The sequence below is a fragment of the Capricornis sumatraensis genome, chromosome 3 (assembly GCF_032405125.1).
Source record: "Capricornis sumatraensis isolate serow.1 chromosome 3, serow.2, whole genome shotgun sequence".
Taxonomy (NCBI): domain Eukaryota; kingdom Metazoa; phylum Chordata; class Mammalia; order Artiodactyla; family Bovidae; genus Capricornis; species Capricornis sumatraensis.
The window spans coordinates 128,860,543-128,884,332 of NC_091071.1; the positions used below are offsets into that span (position 1 = coordinate 128,860,543).

Here is a 23,790-nt window from a genome sequence, read left to right on the forward strand (position 1 = left end):
TACAGTCCATGGGGTCACAAAGAGTTGGACACAATTTAGTGACTAAACAACAACAGCAACAGTATATAACATCCTATTATATAATCATATCACAATATAGCACATTATATTGTGTCATGTTACATTACAATATGATACTCAGCCACTATAATGACCAAAGGAACACACAGTTCACCAGCGTCCATCAAGATGCAGTCCGCTAACCCTGCTTCATCTCAGCGGTTAATGGCTCTTACGCACAGGTCTCTGCTGCCTGAGTCTTAAAGTTACCCAATCTCCTGAGTCTTTCCCATACGTGGGAAAGTAATCATGCTTAGGTCTCTCTTTTTAAAAAGCAAAAAACAAACCATCCACACAGTCTCTTTCAGCTCTTGAAGGATCTCTCTTTGTGCCTTCGTAACTATTAAATGTATAACTGAAAATGTTATTTGTATATTCTGTTGTCTCTGCCTCACTTCATTTCTTAGGCCTCTACAATCTGCTCCCATTCCTGCCTCTACATACCCGTCAATACTCACAGCAATAAATTATAGCAACTTTCTAGCTCTGGTCACCAATGGATCCATACGCCAATAAACACCTGATCTTGGCTTATTTGACCTCCCTTGTTCCCCTGCTTTTTAAAGCATCTATTGTGCAGTCTTCTGCCCTCACGTCTTGAATTAAGGTCTGCACCTGTGTCCTGAGCATCACTTCCCACTTCTCCCTTTCACATGCCTTTCAATGTACCTACCTTGAACTGACTGTGAAATCTCAGACACACAGACTATAAACCATCTGCATATGCTTCAGCCCTGACTGCTGAGTTGGGAGAACTTGTATTTTCCCACCTTCCTTGTAAGAGAATTACTTTCTCTTTGGAGACAGAGTAATTCTGTTTCTGTGAGAAATTTCCTACCTGTGAGCAGGAAGTGTAAAATAGCTCCTTGATGTACCCCTGTGAGGGTGACGGCCTCCTCCACCCACAACCAGTCACCTTCTCCATGGTACTGTCTTCTGATTAAACCTCTCCCCCAGCTTGCCCCATGGCAGGCCTTGGATGCCACTAAGTGTGATTACATAGGCACTTGTAATCATACATTTATATGGAATAATAAACAACAATCCTTTAAATTGAGCGATTAAAAATGATTAAATGTTGTCATGCAATTCTCTACTGCTTCAGAATTTAGTCATGGAAAAATTATCATTAACATTTCTAAGAGATTTTCCCTGTTAGGCTGAGAAACCAAGTATACAGATTACATTCGTTTCAATCCCCAAAGCAGTGTCACAGTGCTCAGAGAAATGTCTGTTGACAACTTTTACCTCAGACACAAGGAGGTATTCATTCATATTCCATTAATGTTAGATCTTTTGACATCAAGATTTTGCAAATCTAGCCATTTTGCTAACAAATATTTAAAACCATACAAATATGGCTTCAAATTTCATTTTCATTTAGATTCAAATGAATTATAGCAGCACAGTATCATCCCCTGGGTACTTTTGAAAGCAAAAGGTACATAAAAGATCCTAAAAATAAGATCAAGAGAAAGTATTTTAATTTGTAAATGAAAGCAAGTAACTGCCTTACTATGTTTTCTAATCCCTCTTTAATCAATCCCAGCAATTAAAAATAATGAAGCAATAAAACACTCTAGGGATCTCAAGGATTTCAAGAATGAATCATAAAATAGTTCCCTATCCACAGTGGTTTATGACTTCAACTATAACTAGTTATTACTGTACATAAATTGTTATTTATGTTATCTGTGATCTTTTCATAAATTTTACTGAAAAGTAAAAAAAGATGTTCCATGTGTTTTACTAAAAATGCTTTTTGGTAATGCAGCATCAGGATTTTATTTTCTTTTATGAGTCATTCTTTTCCACTTAAATTTGAAAGTTAAATAATAATTCTAATAGTTAACAATCATAATAGTATTGCTAGGTCTTATTATAAGCATTTTACATAGATTATTTAGTCTTCATATCACTCTATGAGCTAGACATTTATTATTCCCATTTTATAGACGAGGAAACTGAGGCACAGAGAGGTTAAACGACATGGCCAAAGTCACACAACTGGTTAGGTGACAGAGCCGAGATTTGAATCAAGGAAGTCTAACTCCAGAATCCATGCTCTTCACTACTAGCAGATATTGCCTCTCCTAGTAGTACTTAACAAAATTTTTAGGTGTTTAGATAACATATTTGTTTCAATAATTATAAACAGAGGCTAAGAATTTTCATATTTTAACATTGTGTTTTAAAAACTAAGCTAAAAAAAACCAAAAAAACAAACAAACAAAACTAAGCTCAAGGGTCACTCCACCTTCCCCCAGTCTTCCTGGCTTCCTTGAATGTCCAGTCTAAAGTGTGTCCCCAACTCTGAATCCTTCTATGCCTTTCTAGTCATAAAAAATGTCACTTGACGTATACATTATTTACAGTGTAAGCCTCTTGAGAGCTTTTTACCTTTCATGTATTTTCACTTTTGAGGGCATGAATTATTTCATCTTCGTGTTTTCTCTGGCTCTATAGAGATGCCTATGTTCATTTAAATATGTCTAATAATGAACAGTGTTTGAATTCTCTGGATAAATCTTGTCTCTATATATGTTTCTTTCAAAATCTGAATATTTCTTAACGTCCTCTCCTCTGAGCTTCTATAAATGAAAACTATCCTTCCCTCCCTCATTCATTCATTCTACAAAAATTTGTCAAACATCAAATGCCGACGAGGGCTAGGAACTGGGAATAATGAATGGAATAAGCTCCTGAAGCTTGGTTACAGTTCAACATCTCAAGTCATTTTAGTCACTGACTATAATTTTAACTTTACCTTTTAAAGGAATGTTTATTATTTTAAAAGAAAAAGTGATTAATCAGTTCCTTAAAATCAGATGGCAGCAAACTCATCCTGAGAAAGAATGAAGCTCTGTTCCTGAATCCTCATTCTAAGAATTAGCATATTATCATTTATGGCAAAGAAAGAATGTGCATGTGTGTCATCTATTTTTAACAGTGAAAATCTAAGAATAATATTGAGTGCAGAAATTAAATTATCATGGTCTTTTTTTCACTGCATACTGAAGGCTCCTTTATTACTGACATGCACACACAAAAGCAACATTTGGAAATTATTATAGCAATTTCAGGATATGCCAAACAAGGACAAAATCCATTTTACTTAGAAAGACTTGTTTTCTTCATGGCTCAGGAGGAAAATACAGACTTGCAAAAGCTGGTAAAAAATACATTTATTTTAGATACTGGCCTTTACTGAAGTTTCAGGAAGATAATGAGGATTTCTTAGCTTGGTAGTAATATAAAAGCGGAAGTCTGGTGAATATTCAATGGTAGAGTCCCCAAGTCGCATGCATGTACTTCCACCCTGCTTAAAGGTCTGTTTTAGTAGAAGAGGTTCCAGGATCGGATCCAGTTCTTCTCCCACATTTTCTAGCAACACTGGAATAAAATCAGAGAAAGATTTCATGTTATTTTAAATAGTGACTATAAACTTCCAACTCTCAAAATTCTTTCAGCCTTCTAAATTGCTGCTGTTTCTGGTTGCCCATAAAACTATTTTTGTCTTCTGAGTATAAAGAAGTGTGCCATACCATCATTAAAAAGTCCACAAATAACAAATGCTGGAGAGAGTGTGGAGAAAAGGGAACTCTCCTTTGTTGTTGGTGGGAAAGTAAATTTGTGCAGCTACTATGGCAAACAGTATGCAGGTTCCTCAAGCAATTAAAAATAGAGTTGCCATATGATCCTGCAATCCCAATTGAATTTGAAAAGATATAGCCACCTCAATGTTCACTGCAGCTCTTCTATTTTTAAATCTGTTTTATTCAATATGACTATGAGAGTTGGACTGTGCAGAAGGCTGAGCGCCGAAGAATTGATGCTTTTGAACTGTGGTGTTGGAGAAGACTTTTGAGAGTCCCTTGGACTGCAAGGAGATCCAACCAGTCCATTCTGAAGGAGATCAGCCCTGGGATTTCTTTGGAAGGAATGATGCTAAAGCTGAAGCTCCAGTACTTTGGCCACCTCATGTGAAGAGTTGACTCATTGGAAAAGACTCTGATGCTGGGAGGGATTGGGGGCAGGAGGAGAAGGGGATGACAGAGGATGAGATGGCTGGATGGCATCACAGACTCGATGGACGTGAGTCTGAGTGAACTCCGGGAGTTGGTGATGGACAGGGAGGCCTGGCGTGCTGCGATTCACGGGGTCGCAAGGAGTCAGACACGACTGAGCGACTGAACTGAACTGAACTGATACTCACAAACACTAGGCATCAGCATCAAATATTATCAACCTAGTTTTACAGATGAGGAAACTGAAGCAAGTGACTATAATAAAGTTTTCATCTCGTGAACGACAAAAGCAGGAACTTGAACCAAGCAATCCGTCTCCTTGCACAGCTCTCTTAACCACTATGTGATACTACAAGCATTAAGAACTACGTTCATGACTTCTATAATTTGATAGGTAAAAAATGCTATGAAAATGTGTATTTTGGGCTTGATGCTTTAGGTGCTCTTTGCCTAACTATACTTTTTTTCTAGAAACTGTATGCTAAGATATTTGCCTATTTTTCTGTCGTGGGGCATGTTTTCATCATTAGGTTTAGCTGCAAGTGATTAAAAAACCCCAAGTAATAGTGACACAAGCAAGAAGGAATTTATCTCTCATGTAGAGAGGAGCCTGAGGTAATCTGTCCAGGACTGAAAGGACAGTGTGTTTAAACTGTCAGAGATCCAAGTTCCTGCTATCTTGCTGGTTCACCATTTTTGGCATATGGCTTTATCTTGGCCAAATTAGTCTTTCAAAGAAAATGCACACTGCAGCCATCAGAAGAAAAAAAAGAAACAGAAAGGAAAAAAGTATCGCTTAAGGGTATTTTCTGGGAATCACAAATGGCACTTCTACTTACATTCACAGAAGTTAGGAAATTTATTCCTTTACTTTGAATGGAATGTGCCCAGGTAAACACAGGAAATGCTAACAGTAAGGAGGCAAGAATGATTACTAGGGAACAGTGGGCACCAAGTGTCACAATGTGCTAGCTTTTAAAACTTTATTTGTATTTTTTAATATTGTTTGTAGCAAACATCACCCCCAGTTCTCTGCTTGGTTTTAAATCTGTTTATATTTCTTTTTAAAATTCAACTTTTCGCTGTAGAAATTTTCAAACTTTTTTCAGAGGTAAAAATGATGGTATATTCTTGTCAATTTCACCCAATCTTGTTTCATCTATTCCTTATCTCACCCTGGATTATTTACAAACAAATTCCAGTCATCATAAAACTTCATCTGCAAATATTTGAGTAGGTATCTCTGAAAGTTAAAGACTCTTATTTAAAAATTAATATATCTTAAAATTTTTTCATCAAATATCAAGTCAGCGGATATGTTTACCCATTGTTTTAAAATACTTTGATTAGTGTTAGATTGCTCAATTGGGATACAAATAAATTCCATAAATTGTGATTGATATTCTCTAAGTTTTTTTATATATAGTGTTTCTTGGCTTAAATTATAAATTTGTAGAGTCAAATCTATTATTTTTTACCTTAAAAAAATTTTTTTCCATTGTATATTTTCTTAGAAACTTCTTTTCCAAAGGCAATTATTATTCCCTCATGTTTTAGCATTTAGGTCTTCTCTTTTTGTCTTTCATACTTAACTCTTTAGTTCAGCTGAAGCACATTTTGGTATAAGAATGATTTGATCAGTGAAAAAACAATGCCTTACTCAAGTCTTTTGTTGTTTTGTGTGTGTATGAAATTTTGTTATTTCTTTACTCTGCATTGTTAATGTCATCCTAGGTTTTTGTTTCACATGTGCTGTATGCTAAGTCACTTGATTGTGACCCCATGGACTGTAGCCCGTCAGGCTCCTCTGTCCATGGGGATTCTCCAGGCAAGAATACTGGAATGGACAGCCATTTCCTTCTCCTGGGGATTGTCCCGACTCGGGTCAAACTCAAGTCTACCACACTGCAGGCGGATTCTTTACCACTGAGCCACTGTAATTGACATCGTTTTTGTGTTTGTTTTTTTTTTTTTAATGAATTATCTACAATATAGTATTCCCTGCTGGCTCAGATGGTAAAGAATCTGCCTGCAATGTGGGAGACCTGGATCCAATCCTGGGTCAGGATAGAGCCCCTGAAGGAGGGAATGGCAACCCACTCTAGTACTCTTGCCTGGAGAATTCCATGGACAGAAGAGCCTGGCGAGCTATAGTCCATGGGGTTGCAAAGAGTTGGACATGACTGAGCTACTAACACTACACTACTATCTACATTATCCTATGTGAGACTTCAAATTAGTAGGAAAAAATTTGCATACTGTGTTCAGCTGTGCAGCATATTGCATTCAAAGTTGATTAATCAATTACTGGGCACTTACTGACTACCCTCAAAGAGCTGGTGTTGAGAAACAGTTATATACAAAACACGAAGGTCCGTTGTAGAAATCTGCAAATGTTTTAATCTTGGCACTTGATTGAACAGCTTGAGAGAGATGTCATAGAAAGAGGTGTTTGAACTGCATATTAAATTTGAAGGAATTCACCAAAATGATGGAAGAGTACAGACGAAAGCTAAGGGATGTGAAGCTATGTCATTTGTTCCATGTACTGCCAGCTGCCATGTATTCCCATCTAACCCCCATCCCATGCATAATCTCTGTATCTCTCTTTATACAAATATGCTCAGAGGCCAAGTCTATATTTTCATGCTGTGTTTTCAATGGTACATGCCAGCTGCAAAATAAATATTTGTAAGATGAATGAATGAACAAAGAAATGAGGAAATGAAAGAAACACTGAACCAGAAGTAGCTTTGCCCAAGGAAGGCTCAAATAATGATGAGTTTTGCCTTAAATGCAATTTTTTTTTTTCACAGAGTTAATGCAAAGCCATTAAAAGCTCCTCGAAAACTGATTTGTTTTTTAAAAAATTAAAAAGGTATTCTTTTATTTTCCAGCTTTACTGAAGTGTGAACTGGTTAACTTATCGGAATATTAACACGAATAACATTCTACACACACCTTGACCACTGGTGTAGCTAATACAGATGTACCTTTATTTTCTAGAACATTGGCTTTCAAACTTTTTCTGTAAGCAGCAGGATACTTTTTTCAAAGAGGATTCTATCTTAAAGCTCAATATAAACAACAAAAAAGGGAGGTCTGCAGAGGCAGGTGGGTGAAGGCAAAACCTCTGCCTTCTCTACCCAGGCCACCTGGCAGGGATCAGAAGCCACTTTCCTGGAATAGGTCAAAACTTAAAGGGAACTTCTTACATGGAAGAATCTTTAGTTGCTTATGTTTTAAAATTGTAATAGTAATTGATTCTTTTCCCTGAAGGCTAAATATAAAAACAGTTATAAAATCTGCCATCTGCTTCTCTTTCTATAATAGATTTAAAACTTTTCATTTCTCCCTGATGATTAATGGTGGAAGGCATTGTGAATAATCATTATCCATTTTTAAAGTATTTCATTCCAAAAAGTAGGTTAAAGCAACTGTGAGTGACACAGAAAGCACTGGACAAAGGCAGAAGATTTGGGGACTAGTTTTAACACTTCCCTTACCTGAAGACACAGTCTTAGTTAAACCATATAACTAACATCCTCTGTCACCTTACTTACCTTGTTAATAAAATGTAGTGGTTATTAGAATTACGAGGTGGCAAGAATACACAGAAGAACTGTACAAAAAAGATCTTCATGACCAAGATAATCACAATGGTATGATCACTCACCTAGAGCCAGACATCCTGGAATATGAAGTAAAGTGGGCCTTAGAAAGCATCACTACAAACAAAGCTAGTGGAGGTGATGGAATTCCAGTTGAGCTATTTCAAATCCTGAAAGATGATGCTGTGAAAGTGCTGCACTCAATATGCCAGCAAATTTGGAAAACTCAGTAGTGGCCACAGGACTGGAAAAGGTCAGTTTTCACTCCAATCCCAAAGAAAGGCAATGCCAAGGAATGCTCAAACTACCGCACAATTGCACTCATCTCACATGTTAGTAAAGTAATGCTCTAAATTCTCCAAGCCAGGCTTTAGCAGTACGTGAACTGTGAAATTCCAGATGTTCAAGCTGGTTTTAGAAAAGGCAGAGGAACCAGAGATCAAATTGCCAACATCTGCTGGATCATGGAAGAAGCAAGAGAGTTCCAGAAAAACATCTATTTCTGCTTTATTGACTATGCCAAAGCCTTTGACTGTGTGGATCACAATAAACTGGGGAAAATTCTGAAAGAGATGGGAATACCAGACCACCTGAAACTGCCTCTTGAGAAACCTATATGCAGGTCAGGAAGCAACAGTTAGAACTAGACATGGAACAGCAGACTAGTTCCAAATAGGAAAAGGAGTACATCAAGGCTGTATATTGTCACCCTGCTTGTTTAACTTATATGCAGAGTACAACACGAGAGACGCTGGGCTGGAAGAAGCACAAGCTGGAATCAAGATTGCCAGGAAAAATATCAATAACCTCAGATTTGCAGATGACACCACCCTTATGGCAGAAAGTGAAGAGGAACTAAAAAGCCTCTTGATGAAAGTGAAAGTGGAGAGTGAAAAAGTTGGCTTAAAGCTCAACATTCAAAAAACGAAGATCATGGCATCTGGTCCCATCACTCATGGCAAATAGATGGGGAAACAGTGGAAACAGTGGCTGACTTTATTTTTCTGGGCTCCAAAATCACTGCAGATGGTGACTGCAGCCATAAAATTAAAAGACGCTTACTCCTTGGAAGAAAAGTTACGACCAATCTAAATAGCATATTGAAAAGCAGAGATATTACTTTGCCAACAAAGGTCTGTTTAGTCAAGGCTATGGTTTTTCCAGCAGTCATGTATGGATGTGAGAGTTGGACTGGGAAGAAAGCTGAGCACCAAAGAATTGATGCTTTTGAACTGTGGTGTTGGAGAAGACTCTTGAGAGTCCCTTGGACTGCAAGGAGATCCAACCAGTCCATTCTGAAGGAGATCAGCCCTGGGTGTTCTTTGGAAGGAATGATGCTAAAGCTGAAACTCCAGTACTTTGGCCACCTCATGTGAAGAGTTGACTCATTGGAAAAGACTCTGATGCGCGGCAGGAGGAGAAGGGGACGACAGAGGATGAGATGGCTGGATGGCATCACTGACTCAACGGATGTGAGTTTGAGTGAACTCTGGGAGATGGTGATGGACAGGGAGGCCTGGCGGGTTGCAATTCATGGGGTCGCAAAGAGTCGAACACGACTAAGCGACTGAACTGACTGATTAGAATTACTATTAGATTTCAGACTTTTGTGGTTACAACTCCAAGTAAGAAATACATTTTAAATCTTGATCTACTATACACATGTGCATATAAAACTTTTACATTTTCATGAAATAATGCTTACTTTACTCTATTCTATATAGCTTAATATGTTTTACTCCACTGCATTTCATTTACAAATGCTGGTGATGACCCACTAAGTTGGTTCTCTCTCCTACAGTTGTGACCCATAGTTTAAAAAACACTGGACAGATTGTCTGTATGGCCTTTCTCATTATACAAACTATATTATATGTAACTATGTACGATTCTAATGTAATTAAGAGGTAATATATGAAAAAGTTGGCTTAAAACACAACATTCAAAAAACTAAGATCATGGCATCTGGTCCCATCACTTCATGATAAATAGATGGGGAAACAGTGACAAAATTCATTTTCTTGGGCTCCAAAATTAGTGCGACTGGTGACTGTATCCATGAGATTAAAAGACGCTTGATCCTTGGAAGAAAAGCTATGACAAAAAATGCTTTCCTATTAGAAAGCAGAGATGTTACTTTGCCAACAAAGGTCCATCTAGTCAAAGCTATGGTGTTTCCAGTAGTCATGTATGGATATGAGAGTTGGACCATAAAGAAGGCTGAGCACCAAAGAATTGATGCTTTTGAACCATGGTACTGGAGAAGACTCTTGAGAGTCCCTTGGACTGCAAGGAGATCCAACCAGTCCATCCTAAAGGAAATCAGTCCTGAATATTCATTGGAAGGACTGATGCTGAAGCTGAAGCTCCACTCCAATACTCTGGCCACCTGATGCAAAGAACTGACTCACTGGAAAAGACCCTGATGCTGGGAAACGTTGAAGGCAGGAGGAGAAGGAGACAACAGAGGATGAGATGGTTGGATGGTATCATGGACTCAATGGATGTGAGTTTGAGCAAGCTTCAGAAGTTGGTGAAGAACAGGGAAGCCTGGTATGCTGCAGTTCATGGGCTCGCATAGAGTCATGGGCTCGCATAGAGTTGGACATGACTAAGGACTGAAATGAACTAAACTGATAGAGAAACCACATAGTAAATCCCAAACAAAAAACTAATATAAGTTGATTTTATCAGACACTGTCATAAGTACCCAAATTACAGTAACTCATTTCTTCCTTGCACAAAATATAAATGGGGAAATTGAGTCTCAGAAAGGTGACTGAACCAAGTACTGAGTAAAAGAGGCAGGTACTCTGATTCCAGACCCAGGGCACAGTGGTCCTAACAAGGGTTAGTGAAGTATGTTCAATTTCTACTTTGATAACAGATATATTGTCTGATCCTGTCCATTAAACAAGCAAAATATCTGATACAGAGATCAGGTTGCCTCTTTTTTTGGTAACTCCATATCATTAAACTATAAGAACACCAGTCAGATGAATGATATGCTACTTGTGTAAGTGTTTGTGTGTCCATATATATAAACACAACATTTTATAGGTAGACTAAGATTTTTTCACCTCATTCTTATCCAAACCAAGCCTAAAACTGCAATTAATATATTAATATGCAAAAATAAACTGTCAGGAAGTCTATTTGGTATACCTGTTTTTATTCTTTCCATGTGTCACTGGTTCTATTAGCAACTGGGATTTGCTTAACTTGTCCTGGGGCTAAACATGTTGTCCTTTCCTAATGTTGACAGTTTACTTGGTCAGGTACATAGTCAGAATTTGATAGACAATATGGATTCAAAATGTGGCTAATAACCCCAACGTACTCAAATTATAAGTACTTTGGTTTATGTACACAGGTGTGGCCTGTATATAGAACTTCATTGAAAAATTCTTGGCATGTTTTTAATTTCTCCAGTATAAATGGCAAGTCAGACACATAAAATGCATACCCACTTCCCTGCCACTTTTGTAGGATAAGAATAAGTAGAAAGAAGAATAGAGAAATATTTAGATTAATGTGTTAAAATATTTTTGGCATATCAAGTGGCCCTTTTCATTGTAGAAGTAGAGTTATCATGAGAACTAAGGAAGGGCAAACAACAGACAAAAATTACAACAGCTAAATTAGCTATACTAGAAATCAGCTAATTTAAATTAGAAGACACATCTCAAATGAATCTTGGGACAAGGAAAGCATCCTAACCTTTTAGAGTTATAACCTCTAAAGTTCTCACTTGATTCATCATCAATAAACAATGAAAGATATTAACAAAGTAATCATTTAAGATGAGCCTGACTCAAATACCTTTAAAAAAAACCCTATGTCATTTTGGGTTTAACTGTGCCCTTTCCAGATATTTCTGTAATGCATGCTTATTGTTCAACTACATACCAGGGGTACCAAACTGGATGCAGTTTTCCAAAGTTCTGACATAGTCAGGGTCACTTAATTTAATAAGGTGAAGACTATTGGTTTTTTCCATGTTCTTGATCCATTTATTAGCCTGACCTTGAGGATCTATCATCAGAGGCCACCTTCTTGCATTCCTGAAAGGGAAGGGAAGACAATGCTGGTCAAGTCACAATTTGTCTCTATTTAAAGATGCATGTATCACTTTCTTACAGTTTATACTTTATAGTGTTATTTTATTTTGTAACTTGTTTTGAGAAACTGTAGTTCTTGAAGCAGAGACATTTAAATTGAACAGGCTACTAGAATGACAACTATGAAAGCCATCTGGCAAACTTAACACAAGTTCTTTTACTCTTTTTGGAAAATTACAATTTCTTAAATGTTAAAGGATATTTTTGAAAATGTTTGCTGTTCTTGCTACTTAAATCACAATCATAACCGTCAAGAGTACCAGAAATCAGGAAACTCCAATTCTTCACTAGGCCCTGCTGTTTATCACTCTTGTGACCTTGGGCAAGCCACTTCATTTCTTCATCTTCAATCTGCTATCATTTGTACCAGACGGAAAGAGAAAAGATAGAGACATCATATCTCTTTGAAATTTAGACCATTAAAGATATAATGGTCTAAAAAAATAAAGATGTGAAGCAAAATTTTGTATCATCTAACCTTCATAATGACAATCAACCCTTAAGTGTTAACACAATTTTTGACCCAGTAACTTAAGCACTTGTAAACTTAATGTCACATTTGTATTGGGTTGATCAAAAATTCATTTGAGTTTTTCATAAGATCTTATGAAAAAACCCAAGTGATTTTTTTTGCCAAGCCAATAGTTCATTACATACTTGCCCAGAGAGTGTGAGCTTCTTATGGACAAAAATATACTCTATGAAAGTCAGGGTTTGCCCCATGAGAGAGCTCATACTTATTGCTTTATTCTCACTCATATCTCCTTTTTCAGGATAAGAACAAGAGCAGTGAACCACCACAAGGCACCCAGTTTACAGTTCAGGGTGTTGTTGGGTCACAAAGAGTTAACCAGTTTCAGCCATCTGGACATAGTATCCAACCACATAGCTTTCTACTTTCTGTGAAATGTAAACAGCATTAAGATTACCATTCTTTTTCTTTTTCTTAGAAGTTTCAATAAACACAAGTTGTCACTTTGGCCAGTTTCCCTAAAGATACTCTTTAGGGAAGAGTACTCTTTCATAAATGAGCACAGCAAATGCATGCAGAGCATCAGAAGAGCAGGAGGAGGAAATAAAAGGTGACTGGGACAAAAGAAAAACAAGCTGGGGGTGAATCAGGATAATATATTCATTTCCATCTCATTATAACACAAACTTAGAATTTCATTGGATAATTTGTCCCAAATGGAAGTAACCACACCTCTCCAATATTAGCATTATATAATGTATTAATCAGCTTGGGCAGCCATAACAAACTACCACAGACTGTCTTAACAGAAATTTATTTTCTACCATCTCTGGAGGCTGGAAGTTCAAGATCAAGGTGCTGGAAGAGGTCTCTGTCCTTGGTTTGCAGAAAACACAGACCTCTTGCTGTGTCCTCAGGTGGGCTTTGCTCTGCAAGTATGTCCATGTTATCTCTCCTTCTTCTTAGGAGAACACCATTCTCACTGGAAAAGGGTTCTATACTTATGACCTTATTTAACCTTAACTATCACCTTGAAGGCCCTATCTCCAGATATAATAACATAGTGGATTATATCTTCAACATATGATTTCGTAGTGGGTGAGGGGACAGAACTCATGTTATAATATTGATTATATTGAGGAAGAAATGAGACCAAAAGAATAGTGCAATATCTTAGATGCAACAAACTAATAAAAAGGGGATCCTATCCATAAGAAACTAAACGAAGTGAGAGGGAAATTAGAAACAAAACATATCTAAGATTTCATTCTGTCATACACTTTAGAAATATATTTAAGGTTGGAGGATTATGTGAGCATTAGACAGCATTTATGCTTCCCTAAAGAAACTAAAATGACTCACTCTTCCTTCTGTTACTTCCACATTTTTTTTAGGTACAATGCCATGTTCATGATGTTTCTTTGTCCAAAACGTACCTCGTCCCACCCTCTCATGTTCAAGTATTACCTACATTTCATGGGAAACTCAAATGCTGTCAGTCCATAAAGCCTGTCTTGATATCTTTTCTCATGGAACTTCTTTAGCCATTCATCCATATTACATTTATGTACTTTTGTATAATGACAATATTTTATTATAGTAATTGTCTAATTTATTAGCTGCATCACTCCACTAAATTATATATCCTGAGGGAGGAACCATGCTGACTCTTCTTTATCCTCTTTTCCTAAATCAAATAAAGTTTGCATATGATAATCCACTAAAGTAGCAACAGCAAAAAAAAAAAAAAAATCTGACAAAGACCATATAAATTAACACATTCTTAAAATGGACAGTTTATAAGAGATTACACCTGAATGAAGAATACTGGTCCAAAGAACACCATCTCAAAATCAGCAGAAAGGACTTCTGGTGTTGACCAAACTTGGCGAAGTTCATTAGAACTTGTATCTGTCACTGAGTACACTGAAGGCAGTGGGATAAAATACAAAAATCAACAATTTGCAGATTCTAAAAAGTAAGTAATAAGAAGTGAATGGAAGAAAAGTTAAAGCTTGAGGAATGACCAATAAGGGAGTGGCGACTTTCTTGCACATGTGTGCGTGCATGTGTGTGTTTTCTCTCTCTTCCGGTTTTGATCTGAGAATAGGCCTAATGCAGGGAACTGTGCAGCAGCACAGGTAGCAGAAACTCAAAACAGAAGACTGAAAAGAATCACGTGTGAGCCAGAGAGCACTGAGAGGATCTCTCTGTTCTCTCTCCCCTACCCGCAGGCCAGCCCTGCCACATCACAGCATTACCACAGCAGAGCGGTGGTGACGAAGTCACCTAAAACACTGAGTGAAAATCTCTCTCTCGGGATAGAACAGCTGGAAAAAGGGACCTCTATTGTGCATAGAGTCTGAGGGGTATCATAACCTGTTCAGGCTGCTATAACAGGATTCAATCCAAAATTACTCAATATACAAAGAACCAGAATGTGACTAATTCTCAAAGAAACAGATGCTAGAATTATCAGGAAAAAACCCTTTAAAGCAGTTATTATAACAACACTGCATTTGGTAAAGGTGAGTACTTTTAAAAACAAATGGAAAGAGATATTCTAGCAGATAAATAGAAAGTATGACAAGAATCAAATGAAAATTTTAGAACTGAAAAGGATAATATATGAAATAAAAATTTCACTGTAAGAACTCAATAGTAGACAATCAGTGAACTTGATGACCTATGAATAAAAATTATCCAATTTGAATAATAAAAAGGATAGCAAAAATGAAATAGAGTCTCAAAGACTTGTGAGAAAATATTTAAAGATAAGAAGAAAGAGATTGGTGTGGAAAACATATTTGAAAAAACTGTTGAAACTTTCCTAAATTCAGTGAAACACATAAATTTACAGCTTAACAAAACTCAATTCTGAAAAGGAGAAACTAAAAAACCAAAAACCCCCCACCCACACCCAGCCTCATTATAATAAAACTGCTGAGAACCAAAGATTTGAAAAAAATATATTTTTAAAGCATCAGAGAGTAATGCTTTATCACATTTAGATGACAATTATTCAAAAGACTGCAGATTTTATATCAGAAATCATGGAACAAGAACACAGTAGAACATATTTGAAGTGTTGAAAGAAAAGAACTGTCAACCCAGCATTTCATGTCCACTGAAAATATCCTTTAAGAATAAAGGCAAAATGAAGATGTTCTCAAAATTATGGGCCAGCAGATCTGCTCTAAACAGATGCTAATGCTAAAGTTCTTCACCCTTAGGGGAAATGATGCTACAGTGAATTTTAGAAATAAAGAAGGAACAAAAATGGTAAATAGAACAGGCTATTTCCCCCTCTTAAGTTCTTTCAAATGTATATGAATACCGAGGCAAAACACTGAGTGTGGGTGGAGGGGCAGAGTTTCAATGCTTGTAATACATATGACTACAATAGCGTAATCAGGGGAGGGTGGAGGGGACTTGTACAGTTACAAGGCTTCTATGTTTTAACTGAATTAGTAAAACATCTCTAGATAGATTGTGAAAATTTGTACTGAAAAATAATGCAAAGTATTATAGTTAAAAATTGAAAAATTAAAATGGGATACTAAAAATGGTGGGTCATTCAAATATTCTAAAATAAGAAATGGTGACGAGGGCAACAAAAAATAAGATGAAAAACAGAAAAATAATAATCCGTTACATATAATTTCATGATATCAACCACATCATGGTTGGATGACATCATCAACTCAATGGACATGAGTTTGAGAAAAATCTGAGAGATAGTGAAGGACAGGGAAGCCTGGTGTGCTGCAGTCCATGGGGTCACAAACAGTCAGACACGACTTAGTGACTGAACAACATGATGATATATGAAGTCTGCATGGAAGGAAGGAATTTGGATACATAGCAGTGGTGCATTTCAAAGGATTTTGCTATTTTCCTCTTTACACACATACACATACATACACAAAATTAGATCAAAACAGACAAATAAAGGTGGGTGTTCTCAGTAATTATTGCTGCTGAAATAAACCTAATTTATCTGACTCCTGTAGAAATGAAAACTTAAAGACATTTTTTAGAAGCAGAGTTATATTAGATATAGGTCTGACCTACTCACCAAGCTGCTAAATAATCCCAATACTTTCCCTGTGAAACATTCAGATATTATCCAGTTACATTCAATGTTATCACTAGTCCTTGAAATTCTGATTAGCCAGGGACCTTCAAGTGTCAGCAGCTCTAAAAGTTATGTATGTTCTAACTTGTCCAAATTTTATATATTCCAGTTTCCTAAATTATCATCTCCTCCCTTAGCTGGGATAGTATGTGAAAAGCACCTAACACAAAATCAGGTCTTTAGTAAGTGCTCTGTATTAGATATTATTATCAAGGAAGTATCTCTGGGGAAGGAAGAAGACACTGACAAGGAAGACTTATCTGATACTTCAAAATGATCAAGCATGCGTGCTCACTCCCCCAGTTGTGTCCGAATCTTTGTGACTGTTTTTGGGCTGTAGCCTGTCAGGCTCTTCTGTCCAAGAAATTTTTCAGGTAAGAATACTGGAGCCTATTGTCTTTTCCTACTATAGGAAATCTTCCCAGTCAGGGATAAAAACCTGTATCTCCTACACTGGTAGATGGATTCTTTACCATTGAGTCACCTGGGAGGCCCTCAAAATGATCACCTTAACATATTTCCTGAAACCTCTCAGTAAAAGATTACCAAAATCATTGACAAAAAAGACCAAGAATTAAAAATGTTACTATTTCCTTCTTAGTAAGGTTTCTACCATTACTTCTTGCTAATAATACAACACTTTTACAAACATAGCAAACACACAGTGGTTATGGCTCATTAAAGCTTCTTCTACTTCCTGAAGTGGGAGTTCATCTTGAAAAATAATCACTGAAAGATTTGGAATCTTAAAAGCGGAAATATTCATTAACAGTTCCAGTATTATTGAAATATGACTGGAAAGAAATACCCTAAAAGAAAGGGTATTTATTTGCTAGAAACTAACAAGTATATTATTCTCCACTGAATACATAACAGTTACAGGAATAGGTTTAGATGTCCTACTAGGTAGAACAAAGGTATATAAATCGCAAATCAAAATAATAAATGCATAACTACTGCTATATGAGACATGATCCATTATTTTCCCAACTGTTTGGGAAGAGCAAAGGTGTTTTCTGAGAGGAAAACAGCAGCAGCAACAACAAGAACAACAACTGGACTATTATTTAGGCTAAAGATAATCGGTCTAGCTGGACAAGGTAAAAGGTAGACTTCTTTATTTTTCTACTGAAATTTTTAAAATAAAATTTTATTTTCATTGTTACTTGTACAATATTACATTTTGACTTCTGCAGCATCCTCACCACCAAAGGATTAGTTTCCATTCATTACCAAACCTTTGATTCCCTTGACCTATCTCACCTTCCCCTCACACTCCTTCCTCTCTGGTAACCACTTTGCTCTCTGTATCCATGTGTTTGCTTGTTTTGCTTATTATTTATCTACTTACTTATTTAATATTTCACACAGGAGTGAAAACATACAGTATTTGCCTTTTTCCATCTGACTTATTTCACTTAGCATAATACCCTCAAGGTCCATCCATGTTGTTACAAGTGGCAAGATTTCATCTTTTTGTGGCTGAGTAGTATTTCCTAGGAAAGTTTAGTCCTTTTACAATAGTCCAGTAAATAAATGCTATAAAAATCCATATGTCAGCATCATTTGCTGAACAGTTAAGAAATTTGTTCACTATAATTTTAATTTGTAGAATAATTTTCATAAATATTACTCATAAAAACTTAATAATAACTGGTTTTTACCCATAGTGGCTAATTCTAAAAATTTACATGCCTCAACCATTTTTACTTTAATAATGTCATATCAAGTATTTTTTCAGTAGTATACTAACAACTAATCAAAACACGTAACACAAAACTGAATGTTTCCTACCGATGGTTTACTTGTGCTATTCCTAACATGTTAAAACCTCCAAGAAGACTGGACCAGTGATTGAAGACCCTTCATAATGTGACCTTGAAAATAACACAATTAATAATTGTCCTCACAGTAGGGCAGAGTAAAGTCCTTGGCTTCTGAAAGGCAAGACCCCAAGGAAAGGCAAGGTTGGATGAGCCTCCAGTATCCTCCCAACCTCATCTCCATGGGTTTTATCTACTAACCAGGGGATTCTAGGAATAGCACCACTTTTTGAAAAGCTCCAATTAGTCCAGGACCCAGAAATGTATCCATACCACCTAAGGTGGTCCCACACCCAGCAGGGACCAAGACATCATCACCACAAACTTACCCCTGGATGTTTCATTAACCTACAATAACAAAACCCTGTGTTCTATGAGAATGAAAATTTGGGACTTCACTTACTTATGGCAGGGTTTTGCGCTATTTGCTAAAAATTGATTAAAAATTAAGCAAAAGTCATCTGAGGTTTTTAGTTTAATTACTACTGTCTCCAAAATCCCATGGACAGAGGAGCCTGGTAGGCTGCAGTTCATGGGGTCACTAAGAGTAGGACACGACCGAGCGACTTCACTTTCACTTTTCACTTTCATGCATTGGAGAAGGAAATGGCAACCCACTCCAGTGTTCTTGCCTGGAGAATCCCAGGGACAGGGGAGCCTGGTGGGCTGCTGTCTATGGGGTTGCACAGAGTCAGACACGACTGAAGGGACTTAGCAGCAGCAGCAGCCAATATTCAACTGCTCCAACATTAATTGGAGAAGGATGTGCTCATCCATATTTAATTTAACTAATTTGTTAAGCAATTTTTTCAATACTATAAAAGTTTACTAGCTGCATTAAAAAAAAAGGTATACAGATAAATAAATCTATTGACTGACAGAGAACATTTGTGAGAAAAAATTTTCCTTACATTATGATAATCCCGTTATCAATAGAAAATGAGTCAGAAGGTAATCCAGCAATATTCCAGGCTCGAATTGTCACTGCTTCTCCCAGGATATTCATAAGGGAATAATCTTCAGAGCAGGGGATATCTCTTCTTTTGCACAAATTTGTCCACTCCTTGATTTGGTTCTTTGAGACATACACAGAGATACAAAAATGAGGCTGTTTCATAAAATCCTCAATTATACTCTGAGCCAACAAATCATGGTTGAAACTACCTTAAAGTTGATTTGTGTTCATCATATTTTGAAGTAAAATTATAATTCAGAAGCTCTACTATGTATTCAAATGAAAATTATATCTACTGTTAAGGTAAATTTTAGATAGATTACTTACTAATGAATTCAGAACTTCATATATGGAAAAAATAATTGCCAATTATGATTCTAAAGCTTCATTTGACAAAGTAGATGGAGGTTACCATGTTTTTCTATATATCTTCTTTAAGTTATGAAAATCAGTATTACTATAATACTGTAGTATGAAAGTAAATCCAATTTGAACCAGTAGGGGACACAGAAAACATCTGTATCAGACTCTCACTTATTCTGAGGATGGGACTATAGCAGGGCTCTTAGGCGAAATAAGAATCAGGGCACACACTGGAGTTTTGGATACCCCACCTAGGGCACAGCATGCTAGGATGCTCGGGAATACAAAATGGTGCATGACACTTAGGTTCATACTCAGAAAATCAGAAATCAAGGTCCAATATGAGGTTACAGATCAAAGGGTTCAGAAACAGTGAAAAACATGACTGGAGAGATAATAGGTTAGGAAGGGGCATATATATGTGGTATTGTTACCAGTCCATGGGCAAATGAAGATGCTGAGTGTGCCAAGTGTGTGCCTAGCCGAGAGGATGGACCTTAGTCAGCAAAGTAATGTCTCTGCTTTTGAATATATTATCTAGGTTGGTCATAACTTTTCTTCCAAGGAGTAAGCGTCTTTTAATTTTATGGCTGCAATCACCATCTGCAGTGATTTTGGAGCCCAGAAAAATAAAGTCAGCCACTGTTTCCACTGTTTCCCCATCTATTTGCCATGAGTGATGGGACCAGATGCCATGATCTTCGTTTTTTGAATGTCGAGCTTTAAGCCAACTTTTTCACTCTCCACTTTCACTTTCATCAAGAGGCTTTTTAGTTCCTCTTCACTTTCTGCCATAAGGGTGGTGTCATCTGCATATCTGAGGTTATTGATATTTTTCCTGGCAATCTTGATTCCAGCTTGTGCTTCTTCCAGCCCAGCGTCTCTCGTGTTGTACTCTGCATATAAGTTAAACAAGCAGGGTGACAATATACAGCCTTGATGTACTCCTTTTCCTATTTGGAACCAGTCTGTTGTTCCATGTCCAGTTCTAACTGTTGCTTCCTGACCTGCATATAGGTTTCTCAAGAGGCAGTTTCAGGTGGTCTGGTATTCCCATCTGTTTCAGAATTTTCCCCAGTTTATTGTGATCCACACAATCAAAGGCTTTGGCATAGTCAATAAAGCAGAAATAGATGTTTTTCTGGAACTCTCTTGCTTCTTCCATGATCAAGCGGATGTTGGCAATTTGATCTCTGGTTCTTCTGCCTTTTCTTGGCTTGATTTGGTTGTTGGTATTAGGAACAGATGGCCATTAGAGTGGAGGGGCAGGTAGCATTTCCAGTTTGCTCCCTAGTACACAGTTCCTATGGGCATGTTTTGATTTTTTTTGTTGGTCTGAAGATTTGGGGGGAGGTTTGGAGGTTTTCCAAGATATAGCTTGATGCTGGTATAGGCTTCATAGCCAATGACACAGGGAAGACTAGGGAAAATGAAAGCAATAGCTGCTGTGGAATGCTCTCTCTAGCTGACAGGTATAGTGTATCATCACAGATGAACTCTGGTTAGAAATTTAAGTGGCTCAATTCAACATCTGTAAGAATTTAGCAACAGAGAATAAGTTAAATTAACATGAGGGCCTCTGAACAAGCACCTAAAAATACAAGCCAAGAACCCTGGCTAATAATCAGGTGGCAAAATAGATGGTGGAAATGGAAAACTGACCATTCAGGGTGACATCTTGTTTGGAAGAAAAGCTATCACAAATCTAGACAGCATATTATAAAGCAGATGTTACTTTCCTGACAAAGGTCCATATAGTCAAAGTTATGGCTTTTCCAATAGTCATGTGTGGATGTGAGAGTCGGACCATAAAGAAGGCTGAACACCAAAGAATTGATGCTTTTGATCCGTGGTGTTGGGGAAGACTCTTGAGAGTCTCTTGTACAGCAAGAAGATCAAACCAGTCAATCCTAAAGGAAATCAACCCTGAATATTCATTGGAAGGACTGATGCTGAAGCTGAAGTTCCAATATTTTGGCCACCTAATGTGAAGAGCCAACTCCTTAGAAAAGCCCCTGATGCTGGGAAAGATTGAAGGCAAGAGGAGAAGGGGACAACAGAGGACAAGATGGTTGAATGGCATCACCGACTCAATGGACATGAGTTTGAGCAAGCTCCAGGAGATGGTGAAGGACAGGGAAGTTGGTGTGCTGCAGTCCATGGGGTCACAAAGAGTCAGATGTGACTGAGCGACAATTTGGTGAAAGCATGTACCACCACCAGAGCAGTTTTGACTTTGATTATCGGTAGGGAAAAGATCTCTTTAAAATTTAAATTAATTCAACTCCAGGGCTTGTATGTCCTTACAGTAAATGTAGAATTTTGTCTTTGAGACTGACATGGGCATTACAATTAAATATGTGGCCCCGGTTATGTCAGGAGAATTGGAATTTTCTACGGATTATCATGAAGAGTACTAGAAAATCTAAAAGGGTGGATGAATAATTGACAACTACTCAGGCTCAAGACTGGACAGAGGGGCTGTAGCTACTTACTATGGGCTCTTGGTATCCAGAACCTTTGATGTTAGAGTTAAAAAAAAAAATTGTTTTAAAGCCTTTTGCCTAACTTGAGTTTCCAAGTAGCAGACTCTGACATGAAGATTTATGTGAAGTGATTTATTAAGGAAGAGCTATTAAGAGAGGCAGTATAAGGACAGGGAAGAAGCCAATAAAAGGTGGTGGACTGGCCAAAGTTCTGCACAGGTAGTTTCTGCTTGATCCTATAGTGGGTGTAAGCTATTCCTTGGATTTGTGTCAACCAGAAGGAAGGGAGACAGACCTTCAGGCTCTCACATCTGTCTTTCATTAAGGCCCGCCTCAAAGGGAAGTAAATTCCCAGGCAATTTTAGCTCTCTAAGCACTGGGAAAAGTGGGTTCTAAGAACCCAAGGGAAGTCAGCCAAAATAAGCCACAGGCACTGGTTGTTTGATCTGAAAGTACAGGAAGCCAGGTGGGGATCTGGGTAGAGAAGTGAAGTTGCTACTATTACGCTTGTGTTTAGAATCAAATGGGAAACTTTTGATGGGACATAAATTGCCAGCTGCCCTGACCCAGGAGAAAGAGATAAATGATTACAGAGTAGGATGTGGAGAATAAATTCAAAGGAAGAAACAGTGACATTAGAGACTAGATAAGTAAAAGCCTAGGTTGCTACAGTAAAACAAGGAAGAGATGAAATTGCCTCAAGTCTTCTTAGATGGGATGGGATGATGTGTCTACTCGAATCAGAGGTGGGGACAGTGGATGTGAGTTCATGGAAGGAGCTACGAGCTTAGATCTTGTGTCTAGCTGAGGTGTTGCTTTGCTTGTCAGTAAATTTAAAGGTCTCAGTTCTGGTCTCAATGCTCTTTGGAAGCATTTGTGTGGGTGGTCTAACTGGCAGCCCTCATTCTAGTAGAACCAGGTGACTAGGGAGTGAGCACAAGATGCTGTGTTTTGGAAGGAGTCATTGGAGAGGGCTGGACTTGGAGGGGTGCCCCAGGATTCTGACTTTCAGCATGGCACTGGAGCCAGTGCAGACACCCAGAGTATGGTGGGGACTAACAGGGAAGTGTAGGAGGCTCTGCAGCTACTTTTTCCATTAGTCCAAGTTGGTGTAGAAGAGTAGAAAGAGGTTTCAATGAGGATTCAGGTAATGACAAGTCTCATTTCTGCTCTGTCATTAGCCAGCTGTGTGGTTATGAGCAATTTTCTTAATCTTTATAAGCCTCAGGGTCTGAAACTGTTAAGCAAACAAGTCTAAGACAAGGTGATAGTGCCATATTAAATGTTAATTATCTGAACTACAAGATGTCAGTGCTATCAGTTCAGTACAGTCGCTCAGTTCAGTTCAGTTGTCGCTCAGTCATGTCCGACTCTTTGTGACCCCATGAATCGCAGCACACCAGGCCTCCCTGTCCAACACCAACTCCCGGAGTTCACTCAGACTCACGTCCATCGAGTCAGTGATGCCATCCAGCCATCTCATCCTCTGTCGTCCCCTTCTCCTCCTGTCCCCAATCCCTCCCAGCATCAGTCTTTTCCAATGAGTCAACTCTTCACATGAGGTGGCCAAAGTACTGGAGTTTCAGCTTTAGCATCATTCCTTCCAAAGAAATCCCAGGGTTGATCTCCTTCAGAATGGACTGGTTGGATCTCCTTGCAGTCCAAGGGACTCTCAAGAGTCTTCTCCAATACCACAGTTCACAAGCATCAATTCTTCAGCGCTCAGCCTTCTT

At 37.8% G+C, this 23,790-nt stretch overlaps 1 protein-coding gene across 1 annotated transcript in view; it reads right to left on the reverse strand.

The window, feature by feature from the left end:
• DNAH7 (dynein axonemal heavy chain 7) overlaps positions 1-23,790 on the reverse strand; it is a 257,234-nt gene that overhangs the window by 55,528 nt on the left and 177,916 nt on the right. Inside the window, exons 47-49 of the mRNA XM_068967281.1 lie at positions 19,165-19,328; positions 11,609-11,763; positions 3,263-3,453 (exon numbers count right to left, since the gene is read on the reverse strand). Coding sequence (XP_068823382.1) covers positions 3,263-3,453; positions 11,609-11,763; positions 19,165-19,328 — 510 coding nt within the window. The remainder of the gene's footprint in view (positions 1-3,262; positions 3,454-11,608; positions 11,764-19,164; positions 19,329-23,790) is intronic.